Source organism: Anolis sagrei, chromosome 3 (genome assembly GCF_037176765.1).
Source record: "Anolis sagrei isolate rAnoSag1 chromosome 3, rAnoSag1.mat, whole genome shotgun sequence".
Lineage (NCBI taxonomy): Eukaryota > Metazoa > Chordata > Lepidosauria > Squamata > Dactyloidae > Anolis > Anolis sagrei.
In genome coordinates, this window is record NC_090023.1 from 69,941,705 (window position 1) to 69,964,813 (window position 23,109).

The following is a 23,109-nucleotide window of genomic DNA, read 5'->3' on the forward strand; positions in this document are numbered from 1 at the left end:
AAACTTTGATTTGGCCATGTTATACATGAGACAACATTTTACGACACCACTGAATATAATGGGATCTGAGTATCCATGAATTTTGTTATCTACCGGAGGTCCTGGAACTAAATTCTAGCAGACAACAATCTGCTAGATTGTGTTTACCAATCCTTTGTGAAAATATGCAAATGAAAGAGCTAAACATGCTCTCAGTTTTTATGAAAACCAAACAATGTGAAAAGATTATAGTGACCAGACATTAACCCTTATTTGCAGTATATAAGAGAAGGATGAAGGTTGTCTATACAGAACATACCTAATGTCTGGTTAGGAGAGCCACCCACTGAAGGGGAGGAAAAATCTAAAGGTGATTTTTCTACAATCTTTCTCACGAGACTAAATCCATTGCTGTGAACACCAGAGGAAGCAACGCCAAGGATTACATCCCCATCGGCAATTCTGTTTAACTGGGGGAGCATTTCTCCCCGCTCTACGGCACCCACTGCAAAGCCTCCCAGGTCGTACTCTCCAGGTGGATACATGCCCGGCATTTCCGCAGTTTCTCCTCCTACAGGAAGATGGAGAAAGACATGTTGTGGATTAGACTAGTGGCTGTCTTTACAGAAATCCTAATTCCAGCGTTCTTGTATACATTCAAATAGAACAAGGTGGGCTTGTCATGAAGGTCCTTTGATCCTTAAGCAAAAGCACTGGTTGCAAGCCATGCTATGAAAATGCACCCCATCCTTCCAATTTTAATGTTCTCCTTCTGCCACTTCACATATGGAAAATATAAACAAGAAGCAATGCAAAAGAAATACTAGTTTAGGCAGCGAAGAAAGGAATTTCAAAAGAAGCTGTCAGAATATATTAGCCATGCATTTAAGGGAAGATTTGGAACGGGAAACAAACTCTCGCAAGGAAAAGGTCATTCTTTAAACTCAGAAGATTTTACTGTTTTGGACTGCCACTTCCACTGGCCATGTTAGCAGGTGGAGTCCTGGAATTAGTACTGTATATACTCGAGTATAAGCCGACCCAAATATAAGCCGAGGCACCTAATTTTACCACAAAAAAATTGGGGAAATGTATTTACTCGAGTATAAGCCGAGGGTGGGAAATGCAGCAGCTACTAGAAATTTTCAAAATAATAATGGATACCAAAAATTACATCAAGGCATCAGTATGTTAAATGTTTTTGAATATTTATATAAAACTCTAATTGAAGACAAAACTGTCCAACTCTGATTAAATCATTATTATAACCTTCTTCAATGTAAATGTGTTTAGGTATCCTTCCAATAATAATAAAGAGAGTAAAATAATAAATGTAATAAAAATAATAATAGAGTAAAATAATGGAAATGTAATAACAGTAATAACAGAGTAATAATAGAGTAAAATAATAAATGTAATAATAATAATAATAAAGTAAATGTAATAATAATAAAAAGAATAATAGAGTAAAATAATAAATGTAATAAAAATAATAGTAATAACCCAGTAAAATAATAAATAACTTTGACTAAAGTATAAGTGAAGGGGGGCTTTTTCAGCCTAAAAAAGGGCTGAACAACTATGCTTATAACTGAGTATATCTGGTAATTTTTCCACACTTTGAGTTTTCTATGATAACACTTTTGATGAAGTTTGTTTTAAAATCTGGTGTAATTCACCACCCCACTGATGGAGAAGACTGGGTCCTGGACTGATGAAGAAGACACTACCACCTTCTGCTAACAAAGCAGTATACCATATGACAGTCCATGATTCTCAGACTCAGTCAAGCTGAGAGAAAACACATGAATTATTTTCTTACTGCAAGTAGCTGGAAGCAGGTCAACTTTCCCATGAAAGAGGAGAAGCATGATAATCCTTACCAAGGAGGGCACATCCTGCCAGTTTACAAGCTTCTGCTATTCCAGCTATGATGGTTTGAGCCATCCCAACATCCAATTTACCGCAGGCAAAATAGTCAAGGAAGAAGAGGGGCTCTGCTCCCTGAGCTAGGATATCGTTAACGCACATGGCAACCAAGTCCTGCCCAATTGTGTCGTGCTTGTTGCAGAGTTGGGCAATCTGAATAGAACAGAAGGGAAGGAATTTTTAGAACTTGCCATCACTTCCGTACAGTACTTGTACGACTTTACTTTCAACTAGAGTGAAAGGTCATTCGTTGTTGTTATGTGCCTTCAAGTCATTTCTGCCGCATGGTGATCCCACAGTCAACCTGTCATGGGGTTTTCTGGGGCTGAAAATGTGACTCTCCTAAGGACATCCAGTGGATTTTCATGACTGAGTGGGGAATGAAACTCTGGTCTCCAACTCATGGTCCAGTGCTCAAATCACAATACCAAAGTAGATAGGTTACTTCAACTGCTGGAAATAAGGAGGTTTTTTCATTGAGCTCTCACTTGTCTTGATGAAACTTGAGAAAGTGACAAGGTGGGTAGACATTTCTACAAATATACACTGGTAATTAGTTATTGCCTACCAATATAGGTAGACAGTTTTATACTGCAGAATTAGAGTCCATTGTAAATGGCACAGCAAGATTCTATGGCTATGCAGTCCTGGGGTTTGTATTATGATAAAGCATTAGAAGTGTCTCACTGGAAATAATAAATACTTTACCTTATACTGCATTTCACGGGATTCTAATGGAAGTAGCGATGACAATTAAAAGTGGAATCATCGTGCAAAAATATTTTGTGAATAACCTTTGTTACGTAACTAAGAAATGTATACTTTTCTTGACTTTTCTGTTGTTTCCCAGTGAATACATTTGGAATATGGTCTTCCACCTGCAGCTGATACCTTACGGGTTGCTTCTGTGGCAATACATCTTTTAAATAAGTCACAAGATCCTCTACACTATTTAATATTTGAATAATTATAAATTTAATTCAAAACGAGGGGCCATTTCCAAGTTTGCTTTTTGTCTTTTGTCTTTGTTTTTTTGACAATTGTGCCTGGTTCATGGAAAGGACTAAAATATGGTCCTTTCCCATGACAGCTCTGATATGGAACTGTTGCGGAATAAAATGCATGTTGTCATGCTAAAGCATATCACCATCACCACCATTTGCCCTCCTTCTCATTACCTTGAGCTTTGTGCCAACACCATCAGTTCCAGACACCAAAATTGGATCTTTATATCCAGCTTCCTTCAAATCAAAGAGGCCAGCAAACCCTCCAAGCTCAGCATTACAGCCTATCAATAAGTGGGGAGGGGAAAATATTGAGTCAATAAAAGCTTGTTAACATAATGGAGGTCTTTGGGAGTTACCACAGATTTATTAACCCTTGCAAACAGCAGTGTTGTCCCTTCATCAGCTCATGAAGTAATCTCACACAAAATAAGACATACTAGGCTTATAAAAGGGTCAAAACTTCTTTCCACTACGAATCAATCTTGAAGTGTGCGGAATGCAGTGACGCACATAATATTTTGCCCACCGATATTTTCCTGCTAGTTTCCACCCTGCAGTATTTGCCACTTGAGGAGGCTACTTCTTTTGCTATCTCCATTTTAAGCAACCCTCTGTAAAGCGGTGGTCTATAAATCAGTGCTAGACTGAGAGGAACTGGTTGCCAGCCTGCAGAGTGTTTCCAGGACAGAAAGGAACATTTATAATCAATAGGCACAAATGTGGTACTAGTCACCATGTCAGAGAGAGAATAAAAATCTGTCTGTCTTCTACATCAGCTTGGCCAAGAAGCAGAGTTTTCAGAGGTGCCTTGAACATATTAGGCTTCTTTACCATGTCTTGCGCATAAGTAACTACTTTAATACATTACATGCTATAGTTCCTATTTGTAACACCCTCCCCCCAGTAAGAAATCTCTCAGAAATCTCAGTGGCTCTTCTGAATGCATCATGTTGAATTAATTTAATTGTTGTATGCTATTACGGAATGATAACATCAATATGAATGGCCTAGATTTAATGGATTATAGCCAGGTAAGTCTACTGCAGCAGAGACAACATAACTTATGGCCCCTTACGGATTAACACATCTAGTTTGGCACCATCAGATGCATGGTCTCCATTGTTCATGAATTAATCCTACAAGCACTTCAGCTAAAAGGCACAAGCTTACCTGATCTTGATGTTGCTGCTGCTAAAGGTTTAATTTTCTGAACCAAGGTGTTACCAGCTGCAATGTCTACACCACTGTCTTTGTAAGTCAGACCACTAAAAAGGCAGAAGAGCCAATTGTCAGTTGATTTACACATATGATCCAGATGCAGCAGTACTTTTTCAGTGCCAATATAGGTCTGTAAAAAAATAACTTTGATCTTACTTGTTGATCTTACTTGCTGGCCCTGCTTAACAACTACAATCGAGAGATCTGCTTTTTCAGCAAATTAAGGATATGTTTTGATGACCTGATTTCAGTGGTCAGTAGCTCTTTGCTTGGTGCTTCTGACCCATGTGACATATGGTACTTTAGCTGAAAGCAGTATGAAGACTATCCAAATGAAAAGCATGTACCCACAGATCTGTATTGAAATGATGTATTGCACAGTCTGCTAAGTACAGGGATTTAAAATGCAATGGGCTCTCTTGTATCCATGAGCATCCAATTTGACCAGAAACCGTTGCAGTCACATACCTACAATGGTGGCAACATGAATGTGATTGTGCTGATGCAGATGGTCATGAATTGTGACAATTTAATAACATAGGCTAGGCCTATTAGTATCTGTTGTCATCCGTAGAATCCCTTGTAATTGAACCCCCACAGATCCGGGTGGCCCATAGATCCGCGTAGCTGTTGGTTAAATACTAAGAAGCAAATGCTTGACATTATTAGAATAATTCAGTGGTTTCAACCTTTTTTTGACCAGGGACCACTTTGACCATGGACCACTCTCCAACATTAATACCAAAAGAGTTAGGAATCAGGTTTTGGTCAACTTTAGATTCAGTTTGGTTATTTGGGGTGCTGATTCAGAAAATTACATTGGATAGACTACATCAGCTCTAGTTTCAGATACAGAATATATGCCATCCAATAGTCACGACAGAAAACTATATTTAATAAGCCTTGGCACTGTAAGAGGGTTTCATGAGACCAGTCACTCTAGTTGCAATGGTGTAGTAACGGTGAGGTCGCTGACCATATTTTAGTTTTTGTGGGCCACTGGCTGTCCACAAACCACAGGTTGGGACCCACTGGAATAAATGAATGTGAATGTAAGGCCAGGATAAGAAAAGTCATGGATGACACCATTCTAAATCCCCTACGATCTATGTCATCACAAGGTATTCTCAGTGTTGCAATAATTTACAGTACCTGTTTCCAGGTACAGATGAACTTCAATACAGTACACTGATGCCTCGTTTTAAGTGATAGATGTTTGAACAGACCAGTTCACACCCCTTGCAACTGAATATCCAGCTATAAAATCAAATGCACTATAACTCTTTAGGTTTATGGCTTTTATGGAAAGGGTCCACTTATATAGAATTGTATCCTATTAATGCAAGTGGCATGCCATCTATCAAGGGTCTGGAAAGATTGCTTCCTTTGCCTCTTCTGCAGCCTCCCCAGAAAAGCCTGCTCTAGAGAGTTGGGAGCCCCTTGAGGGAACATCTGAGAAGGGATCTGTGGCAGGTGGAAAGGAAAGAAAGCTGAATCCCACACAGTAGTTGTTGGGGGCCTTAAAGCTGTTTACCATTTATGGCAGCCCTAACCCAAGCCTATCATGGGTCTTATTTTGAGGCTGGATGTGATGCACCCAAGGTTACCCAAGATGTTTCCTTGGCTAAATGGGAATTTGAACCTTGGTCTCCAAAGCTGCAGTCCATTACTGAAGTCATTATGCCCTGCCAGCTCCCCTACATAGCCAAAACCCCATTTCTCAGAAACATTGTATTTGTCTGTCTGTATTTTTTTTACAAAGTAGAATATATTTTAAATACATGCATTTGAAAATAAAAAGATATTTACACAAATTTCATCATTAATCAAATAATTATCAAATACTAGACATTCAGGAAACATAAAACTAGATGCTGTACTATTTTTAGTCCTTTTATTTTATGTACACAGAACAAATATTACAGATAATGATACTTAACATCATATGCTTTTGAGTGAAATATATGTTTATAGGTTGGAAAAAAACTATGTTATCACATACAACATTATTTTATATATAGTGGCACTGGTCAAAAGAAGTCAATCTAGATCAGGCATGGGCAAACTTTGACCCTCCAGGTGTTTTGGACTTCAACTCCCAGAAAACCCAGACAGCTTACCGGCTGTAGGAATTGTGGGAACTGAAGTCCAAAACACCTGGAGGGCTGAAGTTTGCCCATGCCTGATCTAGATCAACAGTATGTACCCAAAACAACAAAAGCTCACATGGTCCACCTTGAACTAACAGAAACACCTGGATTAATTTTGATAGTTCAGCTGTTAGTAAACAGATCAGCTATACTAGTTTAAATGCCTTCCCACTATGGATACATTTACTATAAAGTGATGTCAATACAGTCACTCTTATTTTGTATACATTGATTTTCTGCAGATGCTCACTGCAGTTTTAATTCTTTTTACATGCCAATTTTTCAGGAATAAATGGCTCATCGACATTACAAAAGAAAATCCCTACAAAATTATTTGCTCTGCTTTCTCTCAAAGAGTCCTGGGGGAAATGTTGCTCTGAGAGAAGAACAAAAGTGAGAGACCAATCCTCTAATACAAAAACAATACTGAAGTCTTGTGTTGATGAAGGCTTTCATGGCCAGAATCACTGGGTTGCTGTGAGTTTTCCGGGCTGCATGGCCATGTTCCAGAAGGATTATCTCCTGATATGAGGTTGTCTGCCATAGATGTGCGTGAAACGTCAGGAGAGAATGATTCTAGAACATGGCCATATAGCCTGGAAAACTCATACCAACCCATAATGAAATCTTGTTAGCAAGCTAGGCCAGATAAACTGCAATAACACTGTGAGATCCCATCTCCGAGGGATCTCATTATGTATATGTTAGTTTTCCAAAATCCAAAATTCAGAACACTTCTGGTCCTGGGCATTTTGGATAAGGGATACTCAACCACGATTAGAATTGTTATATAAGGATATTGAATAGTATATAGATATAAAAGTACTAATTGATACAATGACTTTGGAATGATTTCATGAGTGATATTTTAGTTTTTAAGATTTACATTATCTCTTCAATATCAATTCTCAGCTTTGCCTTCTGACAGATACCTGGTTTGCTTAAGGAAATCTATCGCTCGATAACCAATATCCTTTCTATAAATGGCTCCTTTGAACCGAATGACTTCTACTCCTCTGTTGGCTTCTTTGAGGGCCGACATGAGGTCTTTCTTGATAGCTGTCACAGTGAGGACTCTGCCTCCACTGGTCACAACTTTGCCATCTTTCATCGCTGTCCCCGCATGGAACACTACCAAGCCGAGGTCTTTAGCCTGAGAAAATCCTGTGAAGGCAACAGTACAAAGGTTAAAACAAAATAAAACAATTACTTCAAAGGATTATCTATGCATATATTATGTTACCCAAAAGGTGATCAGTTCAAAGCCCCTGATCAGCGTGAACACCCGCCTATCAGCCCAGATTGCTGTTTACCTAAGCAGTTCAAAAACAACTTGAGCAGTAATTGGATAAATTAGGTACCGCTAAAACAAGCTGGGGAGGTATTTTATGACACCATAAAGAAAAGGATCAGAAAATGCTCAGCAACCAAAAGGAAGGAGGAAGTCCTGATGGCTCCTAGTCATAGAAGATAAAGCAACAGCACCCCCCTGTGGCTGGATTCGAGCACTATCTCCAGGGTGCCAAAAAAGCTGGACGTTGACACAACATATATCCTTTCTCTTCTGTCTGCCTCTGTCCTGTCTATCCAAAATAGCACTGAGTGTTTGCCGTGTATGTATACTGTGATCCACCTTGAGTCCCCTTGGGGAGATAGGACAGAATATAAATAAAGTGTTGTTGTTATTTTTGTTATCTCTAGGATCCTAGGAGGAGGAAACTGGCGACAGAACTGTGAAAGAGGACCCAGAGTTTCTTAGAGAGATGTTCTCCTTACACATTATGCAAAAGCTCCTGAGCAAATTGAATTTTCTATTGCATTAAAATTACTTTGTCTCTAGTATCAATTTAATTAGCTCTGGTATGAGGATGCAAACTGAAAGCTATCATTTCAGGAAGCGAAAGTGACCTCCCACTAACATTGGTTTGACTTGTGCCTGTGTTATTTGAGCAAGCCAAGCTCCAAGAGCATCACATTCTTTATTTAGTCTTCCTTTATTTACTGTCTCGATTCTGGTGTTTTTAATACTGCTATCCAGATTTTGTTAATTTTCATGTTTTTCTCCTTTCTGTTGAAATTGTCCACGTGCTTGTACATTTCAATGTCTTCTTTATGACATTTATTACATGTTTAGGCGCTATGTAACCATCTCCTACCTGTTATTTCCAAACCTTTAGGATAGCTCCCCGGGTAGCCTTCGCTAGCCATGACTACGGTCACAGCAGAGGAGTCTTCCAGCCAAACAGGCATGCAGCTTGATAACTTTCTATCAACAGTTGCTTGCAGAACCTCATAAAGATCACTCTTCAGTAATGGTAGAATTACCTACAAAGGAAAGGGTGAAGAGAGATACTGACAGGTGTCATTGCAAAGAAATAGATCATAAAACTAGAAAATTAACAAATAATTAAGCACAAAAGACTTAAAAATCTGACCAATGCTAACATTCTGCATATGAAAAATATGTATCTGTGATCGATAGTCCATGAAAAAAATCAAATTACCGATCTGGCTACTTTCCTAAGAACATAAGCTTCACAACATTTTACAAATCAGCCTTCTTTGTTCTAGAATGCATTTTAGGTATAATCCAATATTGGCAACAACTGCCAGATAAACTCTCTGTTTTGAGACTAAGCTGCAGATTTCATGGTCACAACAACTGGACTTGTATTTACTTTTACGTTCCTTCCCCATCCTCTGACTTTTGCACCATCTTAGGAAGAAATAATTCTAAGGTTCATGTTACTGGAGCCCTTTCCACACAGCTGAATAAAATCCCACATTATCTGCTTTGAACTGGAATATATGACAGTATTCCAGTTCAAAGCCGATTTTGTGGGTTATTCTGCCTTTACATTCCCGGTCATAAGACTGTGAGTGTGTGTGTTGGGGGGGGGGGGGGCTCAGAGCTATTCCGCACTGTTCTATATCCCAGAATATCAAGGCAGAAAATCCCACATTATCTGAGTGTGGACTCAGATAACCCAGTTCAAAGCTGATTTTGTGGGATTTTCCGCCTTGATATTCTGGGTTATTTGGTGGTATGGAAAGGCCCTGGGTGATTTTGTGCAAGTTACACTCTCTCAGGCTCAGATGTCAGAGGGTAACCCCCTTCAAATAAATATTTCCAAGAAAACCATAAGGGTCCTTCCACACAGCCTTATATCCCAGAATATCAAGACAGAAAATCCCACAATATCTGCTTTGAACTGGGTTATCTGAGTCCACACTCAGATAATATGGGATTTTCTGCCTTGATATTGTGGGATATAGGGATGTGTGGAAGGGCCCTAACTTGAAAGCAACTTGAAAACACATAAGAACCACAAGCTCCACAAATAACTCTGGAGGATTCAAATACTCTGTAAACTTTGCTTGGTCTTAATAAAAATATGTTGACATTGAGAAACATTAATAGAATCATAGAGTTGGAAGAGACCTCATGGGCCATCCAGTCCAAACTGCTGCCAAGAAGCAGGAAAATTGCATTCAAAGCACCCCTGACAGATGGCCATCCAGCCTCTGTTTAAAAGCTTCCAAAGAAGGAGCCTCCACCACACTCCAGGGCAGAGAGTTCCACTGCTGAACAGCTCTCACAGTCAGGAAGTTCTTCCTAATGTTCCGGTGGAATCTCCTTTCTTCATTATATAATATTTATTAACAGTTGCAAGATGTCTGTAACTTGTGGCAACCCTATGAATGAGAGGGCTCCAAGTTACCCTGACATCAACAATCCTATTCAGGTCTTGCAGATGAATGGTTGCGGCTTCCTTGATTGAATCTATCCATTTGTAATAAAGCCTTGGAACTAATCATCTTTAAGATGAGCAAATAATACTTTGGACATTTATTATAGAGTCAAATATACAGGTGAGGATAGTGCTAGATGTCACAGAATAAGACTATGGTACTTTTTAGTAAAGAAGTACTACCATTTTACCAAGATTAAACTTTACTTCTTGGACTATAAAATCTTAAGATTCGGTTCTGTTCATTTCAATGAGGCCTAAAAAATCTTGACTACAACAGCAACTACTATGTAGCCGTTAAATTTGCTTAGTGAACCAGATTTAGAATTTGGCAGTTTCTCACACTGGTGACTGCAGACATGTTAATTTTTTAAAGCACAGTATTTCTGAAAATACACCACAGAACATAGAGGGCTTACTTCAGAGTAAACATGCCCATTATTTTTTCTCCCAGAGCCAGAGATGAGCAGCACCTCTCAGAGCCAGAAGGGGAAGCCTTTACCTTGATTTGTGTTTTGTTGTTTCTAGACATTGAATGTTTGCCTTTATGTTTGTATATGCTGGAATTCGCCCTGAGTCTGCTTGAGGAGATAGGGTGGAATACAAATAAAGTATTATTATTATTATTATTATTATTATTATTATTATTCTCACCTGACATTCAGGGTCACCAAATCTACAGTTGAACTCCAAGACTTTGGGTCCCTCTTTAGTTAGCATTAGCCCAGCATACAGCACACCTAAATAGGAAAACATAATACATGTACAACTGGTAAGGCATGCATTTTCAACCCATTGTAAAATAATGTTGTCTTAATGGCCCATTATGACTCTTGTGTCCACTATACAAAGACAACTATGAAAGGAGTATGTGGAACTTCATCCAAAATTAATGCAGTTTTAGAGTTTAGAGTACAGTCAATACTTGTTCAACTATTTTCTTCTAGGATTTCTGTATGGAAGTTACAAATGTTAAGTGTGCTACATAATACACACAAGGGTCCACTCACCTACATAAGGAATACCTTCACTTCTCATGCCATCAACTGTTTTCTGGAGAACAGAAATCTTGATTTTCAAAAGCAGATCCTTGGAGAGCTAATAAAATGTTTAAAAAGTAGAACTTGTAAGCACATGTATGAACCACACATATTCCTATTTTACATCACTTCCAAGAACTCTTGGGCAACATTATGGGAAGAAATGGCTCAGGGAGGGGTCATGGCTCAGTAACCAACACACTGTCAAAATGTGTGTAACGAATAGCTTCATTTCTAAGCATCTCCAACTTTATAAAGTCAACTGTTAACAACACTGCAAAAGAAGCTAGGAAAAATTCATTTTGGACTACAAACACCAGAATTCCCCCTGCTAGCTGGTCAGTGTAACTCAAAGGAGTTACAAGTTTCACGTCACAGAAACATCAGAAGCTATGGGTCTGACCCAAGCAAGATTTTTTTTCTAACCCAATCTGGTGATCCCTAGTGATCTTCCAGCCAAGATTTTTTCAGGTACAGTTTTGCTTAGCTTTCAAATTCAGACAGTATTTAAAATGCTATACTAGGATGCTCTGACTCAGTATGAGTCATCTTTATTGTTTACATAACTGATTGTTAGACATCTACTTTTTCCCCAAAATATGTGAGCATATTTTCAGTATTCACACAAATGTACCATATATACTCGAGTATAAGCTGACATGAATATAAGCCAAGCCACGTAATTTTACAACAACGACAAAAAAAAAAAAAAAAAACTGGGAAAACGTATTGACTTGAGTATAAGCTGAGGGTGGGAAATGCAGACATCAGCAGGTTAAATGTTTTTGCATATTTACATAAAACTGTAATTTAAGATAAGACCGTCCAACTCTGATTAAACTATTATTCTAACCTTCTTCAATGTAAATGTGCTTCCAATAATAATAGAGTAAAATAATAAATGTAATAATAATAATAGAGTAAAACAATAAATGTAAAAATAAAAATAAAGAATAAAATAATGTAAATGTAATAATAGTATAAAATAATGTAAATGTAACAATAATAGCAATAATAATAATAAATAGAGTAAAATAATAAATAGCTTTGACTCGAGTATAAGCCAAGGGGGGCTTTTTCAGCCTAAAAAGAATGACAGGAAAAACTCGGCTTATACTCGAGTATATATGATAATTTAGTACCTGCAGGTTGGAGGTTTTTCTTCCTGCTCCCCAAACCAAGCTCACAAAGGAAGCTCCCTGGGGATAACCTTTATCAAAGAAAGATTGTGTGACAAAGCATCTTACCTGGGGCGCTGGGCAATATGCACCCATGCCACCAGTGTTTGGGCCTTGATCTCCATCCATTAGCCGTTTGTGGTCCTGGGCAGGTGGCATGCTGGCAACAGTAACACCGTCTGTAAAGCATAAGCACTGTAACAAAATAGGAAGAATAATGAAAAAGTTATATTAGTAACAACTGAAAATACATTGTCTTCTAAGTTGGTTAATAGTATCCTGCTCATAACAGGAAACAACCTCTTAAACAAATGGTGTTCTTTTAGTCTCACTGGCATTCCTCTATCCAAACAGAAAACATGGCAAATATTTCTTATGCAAATTAATTTAAAAGCCACAGAAGCTACACAAGACACCAATACCATTGCTCTGTGAATGGGGACAAGAGTTAAGCCGTTCCTCTTCTATAGACTGAAGCTTCTTCCATTAATGTACAACCCAACTCCACATTCCATCCATAATATGTGATATACTTACGGAAACCTCTTCTCCTTCAAGTAGTTCCTCAACCACAACAGTTTCTCCAGCTGCTCCAAAAGTTTTATCCTGCATTAAAAGTATACAAAGAAATATACAAAGCTTATAACACTGATAACATGGAATCTGTCTCTTTCGATCATCATCATCATCATCATCATCATCACTTTATTTCTTAATTAGTCGCACTCCACCAAGGTGCTCTGAGCGACTTACAATTTAAAACAGTTTATACACAATATAAAACATTCAATATAAAAACATTCAATATAAAAACATTCAATATAAAAACATTCAACATAAAAACATTCAGCAGTGACTATGGCAAAATTTGATCCGGTTACGATGAGAGACAAATGACAGAATAAATGCTTCAAATGGGTTTTCTATCACTTATTTTGGAAATCCAAGCAATACAATTTGTTTGGTTAAATCAGCCATAAGCATACATTGGAAGCTCTTTCATTCCTCTCAAGATCCATTTTATTATTATTATTATTATTAACTTTATTTGTACCCCGCTAGCATCTCCCGGAGGACTCGATGCGGCTTACACAGGCCGAAGCCTCAAAACACAATACAGTAAAAAACAACACAACAGTAGAAAACATAGCAAATCAATAAGTTAAGCAAGCAATAACGACAATAACAATACATCATGACACTTTAAAACTGGGCCGGCCAGCGCAGTGGGGTACAGGGTTAAAAGTGCTAGAGTGGTAGGAGGAGCATGGGAATAAAATAGTACGGTGTGCAGTAATGTTAATTGTGCTAAAGTGCTTCTAGGACTTGGGTGGGGATTCCTAATCTGAGAAGGCACATCGGAACAGCCAAGTTTTTAGGTTCTTTCTGAAAGCTGCTAAAGTAGGGGCCTGGCGAAGATCTTTTGGAAGGGCATTCCAAAGTCAGGGGGCCGCCACAGAAAAGGCCCTGTCTCGTGTTCCCACCAGGCGCGCTTGCGACGTGGATGGGATCACGAGCAGGGCCTCCCCAGATGACCGGAGCGAGCGTGGGTTCGTAGGTGGAGATGCGGTCACGCAGGTAGGGTGGTCCCAAACCGTTCAGGGCTTTGTAGGTAAGCACCTGCACCTTGAATTGGGCTCGGAAAATAAATGGCATTCCCTCTCAAAGAAGTCATTTGTGCTGAGTTCTGAGGAACAGAACTGACATGTATTAGAGCAGATTTCTGTAAAACTGCCACCCACTGGATATGCTGGACTACAACTCCCACTATCCTCAGTACCCAACATTCCACTGCAGAATGAATGCAGAATGAATGCAGTATGAGACCAATTTAACTGCCATGGTCTAATGCTATGGAATCACATAGTTTTGTCATAGTTTTGCAAGATCTTTATTCTCCTCTGCAACTACAAACACCAACATTCCACAACATTGGCCCATTTTTGGAAAACGTGAATCTCCATAACTATTTGGGAAATGGGATTCATAACCTTTTTGAAAAAACATTGGTCATTCGAAAGGTATGACACTTGTTAGAAGTTACAACCTTTTGAAAAGTGATGTTCACCAGCATTCATGCAAGGCAACTAGGTCTCTCAGCTGTTAAATTAATGTACCTAGGTATGTCTTTGAACTGCCAGGGACAAAGACATGCCAATGCACAAAAACACATATATAGTAGCAGAATTTCAGAAGTATTCCTTTAGTTATCAAAAACATCTACTCTCCCTTAAAATATATTTGCCTTTAAATCATGCTCTCAAGAGACAAAAATAAACAGTCTTTTAAAAAAAGTAACATAGTTGGTTTACTCACAAAACTTCATGATTTTAAATCGTTACAATAAAATTTTAGATAGCTTCTCCATATAGGTAACACAGGGCATCGTCCTTAGACTCAATAGTCCATGGTCCAAAGCATAACACACAATGACTTCTAAAAGCATACAGATGGCTTCTACTTTCTCTAGGAGTCCAATGACTGCTATCGCCACTGAAGTCTAAAGCAAAACTGTTCCAAAATGAAGTTTGAGTCCTGAACTTGCTCAGTTCTGGCCACATGGTCTGCAGCCCCTCCCATAACAAAGAGGTTAGGTAAAATTGCAAACCAACACACACACAAAATACAGTAAGCAATTATATACATAACAAACAACTAGTTGGTGGCTAAAAAAGGTTGCTATTTTCAACACCCATGGCAGTTAAAATGTGTTACTTCTACAGTATAGAACCAGCCTAAGACAGCTGAAGAACACCCAGTTGGAAAATGCTGCTTAAAACCCTAATTCTACATATTATTAACAACATAGCCTTGAAAAAATGGGGAAAGTTGAATTTGTTTTTTCTGGGAATAATCCCTCTAATAAATGCAAACGTGCCACCTAGGATGCAGTTTTATTTTCAAATGATCCCCATGATTTGAAATGGAAGATCATTTTCAAAATGAAGGAAGTACATATATTTCCAGATGTCTTTGACAGGCAAATCAATTCATAATAAAATTTAAAATATTTTGTGATTCTAAAAAAAGATAGTCTAGGATTACCTAATTTCTAAACTCAATTACCAGGTTTGTTTATGTGGTTGAAAATGAGAGATTCCTGGATTGAGAAATGGTTTGAGATTTCCTGAGGCACTTTACGAAGAAAATGAAACAAACTCAGAATGAAAGTGACTTCACTTCAACTTTATTTTTAATATTTCTGCATTCCCAACTCACTTGCATTATTTCATGCACTGCTTTGCATGCCTCTGCTTTGTTAGTGGCCACAATCACTCCTTTTCCAGCAGCCAAACCACTAGCCTTTACAACTAGGGCAGGGAAAGTTGCACTGGGGGGGAAAAAGAAGAAAATAAGTAAATGGAATTTCACATGTACTTTAAGCTCTGGATAGATTTTCAAACTTAGGTTAGAAGGAACAAAATAAACAACCCTCATTCCCACTGCCATTCTACTATTTTGGTAAGATGTACCTGGTAATAAAATCACAAGCTTCCTTAGCATTAGTGAATGCTTTCCATCTTGCAGTTGGGATGTTATGACGATCAAAAAATGCTTTGGAAAAGCTCTTACTGGATTCTAGCTGAGCCGCCTTTGCTGTAGGACCAAAACATCTCACACCAGCAGCTGTCAAGTCATCAACAATTCCTAGCAACAAACATATCTCAAAGTTACATGGGTTCTTCAAACAAGCATACCCAGAGCCTGGAAATGTTAGATTTTAGGACTACAACATATAGAATCCCATTGGATAAACAATGTACATTAATGGCAATCTCAATGTTATGAGTATCATCTGTCATGCAACCGAAGTGATGCCATGCAAGCATGAGGAAGACATCAACAAACTGGGGGAAATCTAGTTACAGCACTTATATTCCGCCTTTCTCATCCCAAGGGGACTCAGGGCGGATCACAGAACACATACATGGCAAACATTCAATGCCGCTAAACCAACAGGACAGACAACAAACAGAGGTATATATCAGCATTTTTCCCTCCAACATCGGCAACCTGGAGCTTATATATTAGTCCTTTCAAAGACAAAGATATGTGGAATGAAAGTGACAAGGAGGGATAAAGAACTTTGGGAGGTAAAGGATTATTTCCTGATGAAATCAAAGTCAATCCAGATCTCTGAACTGTTAGCAATACAGGCTGGGGGAAAGCCTATATATTAATCATATCATATCTATTAATGTCTTCTAATTAAAAAGATATTTGGTAGAACAGCAAATCTCAACATCTGACCCTTCAGATAGCTGGAATTGCAATGCTCAGAATCCCAAATCATTGCTTGTTGAAGCTCCTGGGAACTGAAATCTAAACATCTGGAAGACCAAAAGTCAAAAATCCCTGCTGTAATGCACCCAGTTCATTGTATATGCATGCAGGGAGACACACAGGTATTGTAAGTATTTGGTGGAAATTTTACCTTGATTACATAAAATTAAGCACTTAATACATTAAGTTGGTATATGCATAAATAAAATTAAATTGGTATATGCATAAATAAAAATACATACATGAAATTATTTTGGACATACCAGCAGCAAGAGGAACTTCTGGACCAACCACCACAAGTCCAATCTTCTGATCTTTACAGTACTTGGAAAGAGCAGCATGGTCACTGATCGAGACAGCTATCAGTGGAAACAAAAAACAACCCAGTTACAATTAGATGGGATATTTCTTCCTTAAATTCCTTTCCCACCCTTCCACAGTGCTCAGAAAGGCACTCTCAAAGGATTTCACTGAAGAAGGAACTCCCAAAGTATGCAACTGAAGTATGTTTAGCTGAAGATCAAACAAAACATAATGGCTTTTGTAAAAAAAAAAGTTTAAAATGTAAGGTACATATATAGATTCCTTCCTTCCAGTTCAGACTGAACCCTGGTGTGTGGGGAGGAGGTAAAGGGTCGTCAGTCCTTTGTCCCTATTGCAGTTCCTATTGGTATCAACCTGCAAGTGGTGCTTCCATTGAGGGGGGAAACTCCCATTTTCCCAATACAACTTCCTCTCATGCAAACAGGTATGTAAATGGAGTTAACATGATTAGGAATGAGGGTAATGCAAGGAGTTGAAGCTTCTCTCTCTCCACATCAAGATCCAGTTTAAGGACTTTGGACCCACAATGTACTTTTTAATGTCATTCACACAATTAGTAATTTTGGAATGGCACCATAGCTAGTTGGCTCTGACAAACAGTTATGGAGCCCAAGGTCACACTGTGAGCCACAAACTAGGAGATTTGAGCCCAATTGCTCAGTCACTGCATCTCCCTGGCAATGACCAAGTCACAAAGAATTTTGATTATCTGGGATTGCATCAATCAAATTGCATAATGAACCTGGAATAGTATGATACAGTGGTTAGAAACTAGGACTAGAGAAATCTACTTTGCCAGGTTGTTTCTACAGTCCCCCCTATCCCAGGATCTGATCCCAAATTATCTGCCTTAAACTGGATTATATGAGTCTCCACTGCCAGATAACCTGGGATAAGATGATAATCTAGGATCAGATCTTGGGATATAGGAGTAGTATGGAAGGGGCCTCACTGAGTTACCTCAGACTAGTTCCTCTCTCAACTTGAACTGTCTCACAAATCTGTTCTGAAGATGGAAACAGAGGGAAAGAGAGCTATGTATGCTGTACTAAACTAACTGGAGGAACATAAATGTAATTACAGCCATCATACAGCCAATATAGTGCAGTGGTTTGAGCATTGGATTATAACACATTGAAGGAACTAGCGGAAGTCATTTCGGAACCATTGGCAACCATCTTTGAGAGTTCTTGGAGAACGGGAGAAGTTCCAGCAGATTGGAGGAGGGCCAATGTGGTCCCAATCTTCAAGAAGGGAAAAAAGGATGACCCAAACAACTACCGTCCGGTCAGCCTCACGTCGATACCGGGCAAGATTTTGGAAAAGATTGTTAAGGAAGCGGTCTGCAAACACTTAGAAACAAATGCAGTCATCGCTAATAGTCAACATGGATTTATCAAAAACAAGTCATGCCAGACTAATCTGATCTCTTTCTTCGATAGAGTTACAAGCTGGGTAGATGCGGGGAATGCCGTGGATGTAGCGTACCTGGATTTCAGTAAGGCCTTCGACAAGGTCCCCCATGACCTTCTGGCAAGGAAACTAGTCCAATGTGGGCTAGGCAAAACTACGGTGAGGTGGATCTGTAATTGGTTAAGTGGACGAACACAGAGAGTGCTCACTAATGCTTCCTCCTCATCTTGGAAAGAAGTGACAAGTGGAGTGCCGCAGGGTTCCGTCCTGGGCCCGGTCCTGTTCAACATCTTTATTAATGACTTAGATGAAGGGCTAGAAGGCATGATCATCAAGTTTGCAGACGACACCAAATTGGGAGGGATAGCCAATAGTCCAGAGGACAGGAGCAGAATTCAAAACGATCTTGACAGATTAGAGAGATGGGCCAAAACTAACAAAATGAAGTTCAACAGTGACAAATGCAAGATACTCCACTTTGGCAGAAAAAATGAAATGCAAAGATACAGAATGGGGGATGCCTGGCTCGAGAGCAGTACGTGTGAAAAAGATCTTGGAGTCCTCGTGGACAACAAGTTAAACATGAGCCAACAATGTGATGTGGCGGCAAAAAAAGCCAATGGGATTTTGGCCTGCATCAATAGGAGCATAGTGTCTAGATCTAAGGAAGTAATGCTACCCCTCTATTCTGCTTTAGTTAGACCACATCTGGAATATTGTGTCCAATTCTGGGCACCACAGTTCAAGAGAGATATTGACAAGCTGGAATGTGTCCAGAGGAGGGCGACTAAAATGATCAAGGGTCTGGAGAACAAGCCCTATGAGGAGCGGCTTGGGGAACTGGGCATGTTTAGCCTGAAGAAGAGAAGGCTGAGAGGAGATATGATAGCCATGTATAAATATGTGAGAGGAAGCCACAGGGAGGAGGGAGCAAGCTTGTTTTCTGCTTCCTTGGAGACTAGGACGCGGAACAATGGCTTCAAACTACAAGAGAGGAGATTCCATCTGAACATGAGGAAGAACTTCCTGACTGTGAGAGCCGTTCAGCAGTGGAACTCTCTGCCCCGGAGTGTGGTGGAGGCTCCCTCTTTGGAAGCTTTTAAGCAGAGGCTGGATGGCCATCTGTCAGGGGTGATTTGAATGCAATATTCCTGCTTCTTGGCAGGGGGTTGGACTGGATGGCCCATGAGGTCTCTTCCAACTCTTTGATTCTATGATTCTATGATTCTATGACCACATGGCCAAACACAAGGCTTGCTGGCTGAATCCGTCCCACCATGTCATTTTATGTGGCCTTCCAGATGCTGGACTACAACTCCTGTATTCCTCCTCATTAGACATCATGGCTAGAATTTATGGGAGTTGTGATACAGGAACATCTGGAAGGCTACAGTTTGTTCTGTTTAGTCATGATACTGGGGTTTGAATTTAGATACCACCCTTGGGGATATGATGTCTGATTTTTAAAAGTCTTTAACCTTTCTCCAACTTCACAGCCACAAGTGCTGTTTGGCTGCAATTCTCATTCTCCCCAGTCTGCATGGCAGATAATAAAAAAGTGTTGAGAGTTGTTGTTTGATGACACCTGGGAACCCAAAATGGTAAAAATTAAAGAACACTAATCACTATGTAAAAAATATATAGTTGGCCTCTGTATCCATGGATTTTTTTCTTAATGGTAATATCTTCCCACAAGAGAGAAAATTCAAAGTATCTGATTTTTAATTTAAAAACAGCCTTCCCTCAAATAAATCCAAAGTCTAACATGAACTGGGTCATGTGAGTCATTTGGCCAAGGCAAAAGCCCTTTCCCTGCCTCCCACCCCCTTCTTCATGCCAAGTATTGGATAGCTGCAAGGGGTGTTACACAGGCAGAAACCTTTCATCCCTTGACAAACATGTGACAACACATTTTGCTTGGGCTGCGTATTTACTCAGAAGGCTTCTCTCCATCCATGATATTAATCCTGTGCAGAGCTTGGGAAGGTTTTTTTTGGACCGCACCTCTCAGAATAGCCATGGGTCATACGGCCTGGGGAATTCTGAGAGCCGAAGCACAAAACTTAATGTATATGTTTATCTTATTTTATGTTTGTTTATGTGGCACTTTTTTTTTGTCATGTCAGGAGTGACTTGAGAAACTGCAAGTCGCTTCTAGTGTGAGAAAATTGGCTTTCTGGAAGGATGCTGCCCAGTGGCACAATGGGTTAAACCCTTGTGCCAGCAGGACTGAAGACTGACAGGTCAGAGGTTTGAAACCAGGGAGAACGCAGATGGGTTCCCTCTGTCATCTCCAACTCCCCATGCAGGGACATGAGAGAAGCCTCCCACAAGGATGGTAAAACATCAAACATCTGGGCAACAGCCAATTCTCTCACACTAGAAGTGACTTGCAGTTTCTCAAGTCGCTCCTGACACCCAAAAAAAGCCATAGAGATTCACTGGAGGACCTAAAGATTTCTAGAGAAGTGTTCTCTCAAGCAAAAAAAATAAAGCATTTTTAATTTGCAATTTTTCTACTTTTGTGCCCCTAACCCCTGGAAAAATGGAGGGCCTGCTGTACTGAGGGAGCAGGGATGATGATAAAGGTAGTGACAGATGCTATTCATGTTCCTACCAAAGTCCCAGTGCACTGCATATGTACAGGTTGGTCAAGTGGTATATTTAGATTAGAGAAGAGAAGATTGAGAGGTGATATCAACACCATCTGTACACATCTGAAGGGATGCCATGTGGAAATAGGCTTTTTAAATATATGATGCAGGAGAATGGTACCCTCCCCACTCCCCAAAATCAATGGAACAGGAACCAGTAATATGTGCCAGAAAGAGGGTTAAGGACTATTTTTCCTTCCAAAGATCAAGATGCAGAGGCAGGAATCCATGGGGAGACCCTCTTCCTTCCAGGCCAAAGGTTTTATTTCTAACTTGGCATATGGAATTTTAACTAAACTCTGGCCACTGCTAAATTTTTTTTTTTTGCATTTGAAAAGGGAAAGGGGTTATTGTGCCAAGTGAATCAATGTGTTCTATTAAGCTTTTTGTAAATGACATATTCTAAGGCATTCACGTGGCAATCATATGATCTAATCAGCTCTAGAGCATGAAACCAAAATGTGCATGTCTGCGTCTATTGAATTAAAGTTGATTTCCTCTCCCAGTAATCCCGTCTCTTCACATGACAACCAGTGCTACAAGTAAAATGTATTATAGTAAAAATTAAGAATCGCCCACTGGTACTGTCAATAGAGAAAAGAACAGAAAATTAATATGCTGACTAGAAAATAAAAGGTAAAAGTAAAGGTTTCTTCTGACATTAAGTCTAGTCGTTTCCAGCTCTAGAGGGTGGTGATCATTTCCATTTCTAAGCCGAAGAACCGGCGTTGTCCATTGACACCTCTAAGGTCATGTGACCAGCATGACTGAATGGAGCGCCGTTACCTTCCCACAGAAGCAGTACCTATTGATTTACTCACATTTGCATGTTTTTGAACTGCTAGGTTAGCAGAAGCTGGGCCTAACAATAGGAGCTCACCCTGCTCCCTGGAGTTGAACCGCCAACCTTTTGGTCAGCAAGTTCAGCAGCTCAGCAATTTAACCTGCTGCACCACCAGTGGGCTCCAACTAGAAAATATTACTTCTTAAAATAATAGGAATCTTTATAAGTGAAATATTTTCTTTTTAGGTCTTGAAAGCTTTAATGTATGTAATATGATATGAATTATTACCTTGTCTTAATAGATTTCTTAGATGTAGATTCCATGGCCTTACGGCTTTGGCCATCCCAGATATTTTGGGCTGCAACTCCTATTAGCCTCACCAAGTAGGAATGTTGACAAGAGATTGTAAGACATGTACGGCAAATGCCTGGCGGACCAACATTGCCCACCCTGGTTTGACGTGAACTTGCTTTTATGCAAATATATCTATTCATTTGAATATATTTCAAATGTATTCATCCATCCATTCATTGGAAACATTTCAAAACTGCCTTTCTTTCAAATAACGATTTAAATAAGAACAAAATGGCAGTGCTAGAAACAATCATACTGTAGTGGAAACTACATTACTTTGTTTAGGTATGTTTTTAATTGATTTCATTTAGTTATGGTTTCAAGAAAGTAGAAATAGTTTTGCTTTTTAGAAAAAGAAAACCAGAACAGTTTGCTTTGGACCAAGATTAGAAATCACTAATTGTTGCATGGAGGTGGGAGTATGAATTAACCAATGGCATTTGGCTGTTCAAAACGTCCTGGGTGACTTATTCTTGAATGAGCAATTAAGACCTATACACTTTACAAAAGACTTGCTCTTGGTAGAAATTAAGATCGCTGGGACTGATTTGCTGATATGGATCAAGATGCATGGAGAGGTTTAGGAGCGTGACTATGGGGAATGTCAATAGGAGAACCTGAACTTCAAAATCTACTACTAATTGTCAGACCAAATATTATTTGCCTCATCAATCCCCTAAATAAATTCCAAAGGCTATGGAAATAATCTGGATGAGATGAGAGTTATTGAAAAATTGCAGGAGATAAAGGGGAAAGGAGGAAATGCCACTCGCTCGTATGGGAGGTGGATTTAGTCCCCTGTAAAAGTTACTCACAAACAAAACAGAAAAAATGGGAGAGAGTCTCACTAGTTTTATCGTACTGTGTGCAAATTATCTACATGGGTCCAACGGGGTCAAAACACTAATTAACCAAACTGCAGTTTCACAACTAAATATCGGATTGCTGGCTTGCAGTTCAAAGAAAGCTTCAGTGAAAAAGGAAGCTATAACTATAATTTGTGAAGGTGAATTTGAACTGAATTATATTCACAACTTCTAAT

At 39.2% G+C, this 23,109-nt stretch overlaps 1 protein-coding gene across 5 annotated transcripts in view; it reads right to left on the bottom strand.

Annotated features, from left to right (window-relative positions):
• Positions 1-23,109, bottom strand: part of LOC132771886 (trifunctional purine biosynthetic protein adenosine-3) — a 43,529-nt gene that overhangs the window by 11,938 nt on the left and 8,482 nt on the right. For all 5 annotated transcript variants that reach the window (XM_060770405.2, XM_060770403.2, XM_067466706.1 and 2 more), the window contains exons 3-15: positions 16,801-16,896; positions 15,727-15,901; positions 15,473-15,584; positions 12,791-12,859; positions 12,323-12,448; positions 11,046-11,133; positions 10,690-10,775; positions 8,440-8,608; positions 7,216-7,447; positions 4,086-4,180; positions 3,087-3,196; positions 1,863-2,061; positions 299-550 (exon numbers count right to left, since the gene is read on the bottom strand). In XM_060770405.2, coding sequence (XP_060626388.2) covers positions 299-550; positions 1,863-2,061; positions 3,087-3,196; positions 4,086-4,180; positions 7,216-7,447; positions 8,440-8,608; positions 10,690-10,775; positions 11,046-11,133; positions 12,323-12,448; positions 12,791-12,859; positions 15,473-15,584; positions 15,727-15,901; positions 16,801-16,896 — 1,809 coding nt within the window. The remainder of the gene's footprint in view (positions 1-298; positions 551-1,862; positions 2,062-3,086; positions 3,197-4,085; positions 4,181-7,215; positions 7,448-8,439; positions 8,609-10,689; positions 10,776-11,045; positions 11,134-12,322; positions 12,449-12,790; positions 12,860-15,472; positions 15,585-15,726; positions 15,902-16,800; positions 16,897-23,109) is intronic.